General features: G+C 35.3%; 1 protein-coding gene across 1 annotated transcript; it reads left to right on the top strand.

Moving 5' to 3' along the window:
* The first annotated feature begins 215 nt into the window (after nt 1–215).
* Nucleotides 216–863, top strand: LOC124930156. Its single transcript, XM_047470518.1, has one exon. It carries the CDS (start codon nt 216–218, stop codon nt 861–863), a length of 648 nt encoding a protein of 215 aa, XP_047326474.1.
* The last annotated feature ends 3,171 nt before the right edge of the window (nt 864–4,034 follow it).

The raw sequence follows: 4,034 nt of genomic DNA on the forward strand, positions 1-4,034 counted from the left end.
CTGCTTTGCGGATTCCATGGCTACTTTGCCAGCTATAAATTTAATTCTCGACGAAAATAAAGTCAAACCTCTAAAAGTCCGACAAGAGCAACGACCTACTTTTGAATTAGGAGAAGTCACATTCTTTGAGAATGATGATAAATTCTAGTATGATACTCTTTAGAAGTACATTGAGTATGTAGAATATCCTTCCCATTTCCGAGCTAAGGAACGTCATGTCTCACCAGTATTCCACCAACTACGCTTGGATTGCCAACAAATTTTATCGTCGATCTTTCGGTGGTCAAAACATGCTTTGTATAGATAATCTTGAATCCAAGAGGATCATAGAAGAAGTACATGTAGGGACATGTGGTTTACACGTGAATGGAATGACTTTAACCAAGAAAATACTCCGTCTAAGATATTATTGGCAAAACCTCAAACAAGAATATGTGAACTATGTGAGGATTTATCATCAGTGTCAAATATATGCTAACCTGAAGCATACACCTGCCTCGCTCCTCTACAACATGATATCCCCTTGGTCCTTTTCTACATGGGGAATAACCATAATTGGGAAAATCTATCCTCACGCATCAAATAGAAACGAATTCATACTTGTCGCTATAGACTACTTCACCAAATGGGTTGATGTGGTCTCTTACAAGGTCTTGAAATCATCTCAAGTGCCAAAGTTCATCCGAACTAGCATCATTGCTAGATATGGATTTCCTGATGCCCTACTTTCAAACAATGGTCGACACTATCAAGGAAAAATATTGCAAGTGCTCGACGAGTTCAAGATCGAGCATCACAAATCATCGCCCCATAGACCCCCAAACAAATGGTTTGGTCGAAGCGGCAAACAAAAATGTGATTAAGAACATCAAGAAGATGACCAACACGTATAAGGACTAGCATGAGAAGTTGTTATACGCTTTGTGGGGATATCGTACAATTGCTCGAACTTCGACGGACGAAACTCCCTACTCTTTGATTTACGACATGGATGTTGTACAACCCATCGAAATCAAGATTCCTATTCTAAGAATATTCTTAGAAAACCATATCATAGAAGAAGACTAGCTTAAATCTTGATATGACCAACTAACGTTAATGGAGGATAGAAGGTTAAACGCTTTGTATAAAACCCAAGCCTACCAAACACTCATGTCAGACACCTTCATTACGAAGGTAAAACCTAGAAACCTAAAAGAAGGTGATCTAGTTCTCAAACGAACTCGAGAACTCCTAGATCCCAAGGGCAAGTTTAGACCCCAATTAGAATAACCATTCCTACTTAAGAAAATCCTCTTTAGAGGATTTCTCCTCCTATCTAACCTAGAAGGCGAAGAGTTCATTGCGCCAAGAAATCTTAATGCGATTAAAAGATATTTTGTATAATATCAAGTATCGTATAATGGTTTAAAGCTCGACCTTGAAAGAAGCTTATCTCAACAAAATCAAATCCCAAGTTTTGTATAACTTACAACATGGACAAAGGACTTATGTCTAAACTACGGAGACCTAATAATTCCATGTACAAAAAATAAAGGAGAAAAGATACATAGGAAACTTGCATGTATATAGGCTCGGTCTCAATTACATTAATAAAATCCCCTAGTCCCTTCCTCAAAAGTGAAAGAAAATCTTTTGAGAAAGGAAGAAAACATTGATCCCATCTTAGAGCCGATATTTTAGATTTTAGAAATAAGTAGGGGCAAATCCAAGTGCATCGCTTCTTTTCGAGTGATATTCTCATAAATAAAATCGAGGATTTCACAGTAAACTTGATTCAAGAGATATCGGTCATAAGCTCTTTTTCGTTTGTAGACGATTATCCTGAGAGAAGCCCTTATCGAAGGTTTTTAAAGAAAAAGAACCTGAATAAACCCCATAAAAGCGAGGCCTATAGCCCTAGATTGAGAAACGACAACTCAACATTACTTTTGTTAAACAATGAGAGGTTTGAAACTCATACTTTGGGAAGAAAAACCAAAAAAATAAAAATGCCAAATAGAGAACCGCAATAAACTCTGAAAATATTTAAAACAATTGAAAAATATTCCTATGTTGGTTGAGGTACTGAAATCATCATTCGTGCTCACTCAAAATCTAGTCTTGATTGATACGACAATAGTAGAATGTACTGATTTACCAGATATATTCCGAGAACAAAAAAAATGACTCAAGTGGTTGAGGTATTGAAATTATCATTTATTGCCTACCCAAGATTTGAATCTTGATTTGAATCTTGATTGCATATGGCAAAGACAAGAATATATCAATTCTACTAGATATACCCGTGAGCCAACAAAAGAAAAGGAGAAAGAGAAATGGCATATGAAACCCAAAGCAGAAAGTTGAAAGCCTTTCCCAAATGTTTTTGCGATGAGTTGAACTTTCAAGAAATGCGGTTTAGGGTTGAGCAACCAAAATAAGTTACACTCTTTTATCAAAAGGTCAAGGTGTTGATTGCCTTCCTCGAGGGTCATGGATAATCGTTTGTACACGAATTTAAATTTATAGCCGATATCTCGAAAGTTGGGGAAAAATAAATCTTATTCCTTGATGAAAGAAAATATCACAAGAGGACAGAAAAGATATTCAAAGCCTAGCCCCGAATACATTTAGAATCCAAAAACGTCATGATTTATTCCAAATGATCAAGGTTCATTCCAATCTCGAAAAAGAAAAGAGATAAATAAGGATAGGAACCGGGGAAACAAAAAAATGTTTTTTTATCCAAAAACATAAGTCATTTGTCCATAAATGATGCTCGAAACCGTGGACTGACGGGTTTCAACCAGATGTGAAGGACACATCGAAAAAGAAAAAGGAAACAAGAATTCTGTTGAAATATTTCCTTAAAAGGCATAGAGTCGCGACTGATATTGCAAAAGTAAAATAAGCAAAATTCGAGTCTCTAAAACCTTATATGTTGATAGGTGCGATAGATCGTTTTGATTCTGCTAAAAACCCTAGTTTTTATTAGGTATCTAAACTTTATTTGTTGATAGGTAATATAGATCGTTCATACACGATTCCATTTTAAGACTTGTTTGTTAACAAGCATAAAGATCATTTGTAAGATGATCCATTAACTATTTTGTCTGTCGACAAGGAATTGAGATTATTTGTACATAATCTAGTAAAAAACCCCTAATTGTTGTCAGGTATCCCAAGCCATATATATTGATAGGTGTGATAGATCGTTTTTATACAATTCCGCTAAAAATCCTAATTGTAGTTGGGTATTTTAAACCCTATATGTGGATAGGTACAAGAGATTGTTCGTACACGATTCCGTTTTAAGCTTTGTTTGTTAAGAAGCATAGAGATCATTTATAAGGTCTCCAAAACCATATATGTTGATAGGTGCGATAAATCGTGTTTATACAATTCCTCTAAAAACCCTAGTTATTGATAGGTATCTAAACCCTATCTATTGATGGGTACGAGAGATCGTTCGTACACGATTCCATTGTAAGACTTATTTGTTAACAAGCATAAAGATCATTTGTATGATGATCCATTAATAATATTGTTCGTCGACAAGGACATGAGGTCATACGTACATGATTAAGTGAAAATCCTATTTATAAATAGGTCGAGACGTCGTTCATACATGACTCTGTGACTAAATCCTATTTATAGATAGGTCTAGACGACATTCATAGACAATTTCTCCTGTAAACCCTATTTGTCAATATGTCGAGATATCATTTGTATATGGTTCCATTAGAAATTTTATCTGTTGATCGATGCACTAATCGTTCATACACGATTCTGCATGTAAACCCTATTTATAATAGGTCGAGATATCGTTTATATATGATTTTTCTAAAATCCTATCACTCAATAGATATCTCTTCCCGCAACTTCAATAAAATCAAAATATTATCAAACCAAACCATGTCATCCAAACAGGTAATCCAAACTCTATCCCTCAATAGATCCTTAAACAAAATCATATCGCTCGAATAAGTATTTCAAGCCCTGTCATCCAAACAGGTAATTCAAGCTCTATCATTCGCATAGGAACTCAAGCA

This window comes from Impatiens glandulifera, chromosome 3, assembly GCF_907164915.1.
Source record: "Impatiens glandulifera chromosome 3, dImpGla2.1, whole genome shotgun sequence".
Lineage (NCBI taxonomy): Eukaryota > Viridiplantae > Streptophyta > Magnoliopsida > Ericales > Balsaminaceae > Impatiens > Impatiens glandulifera.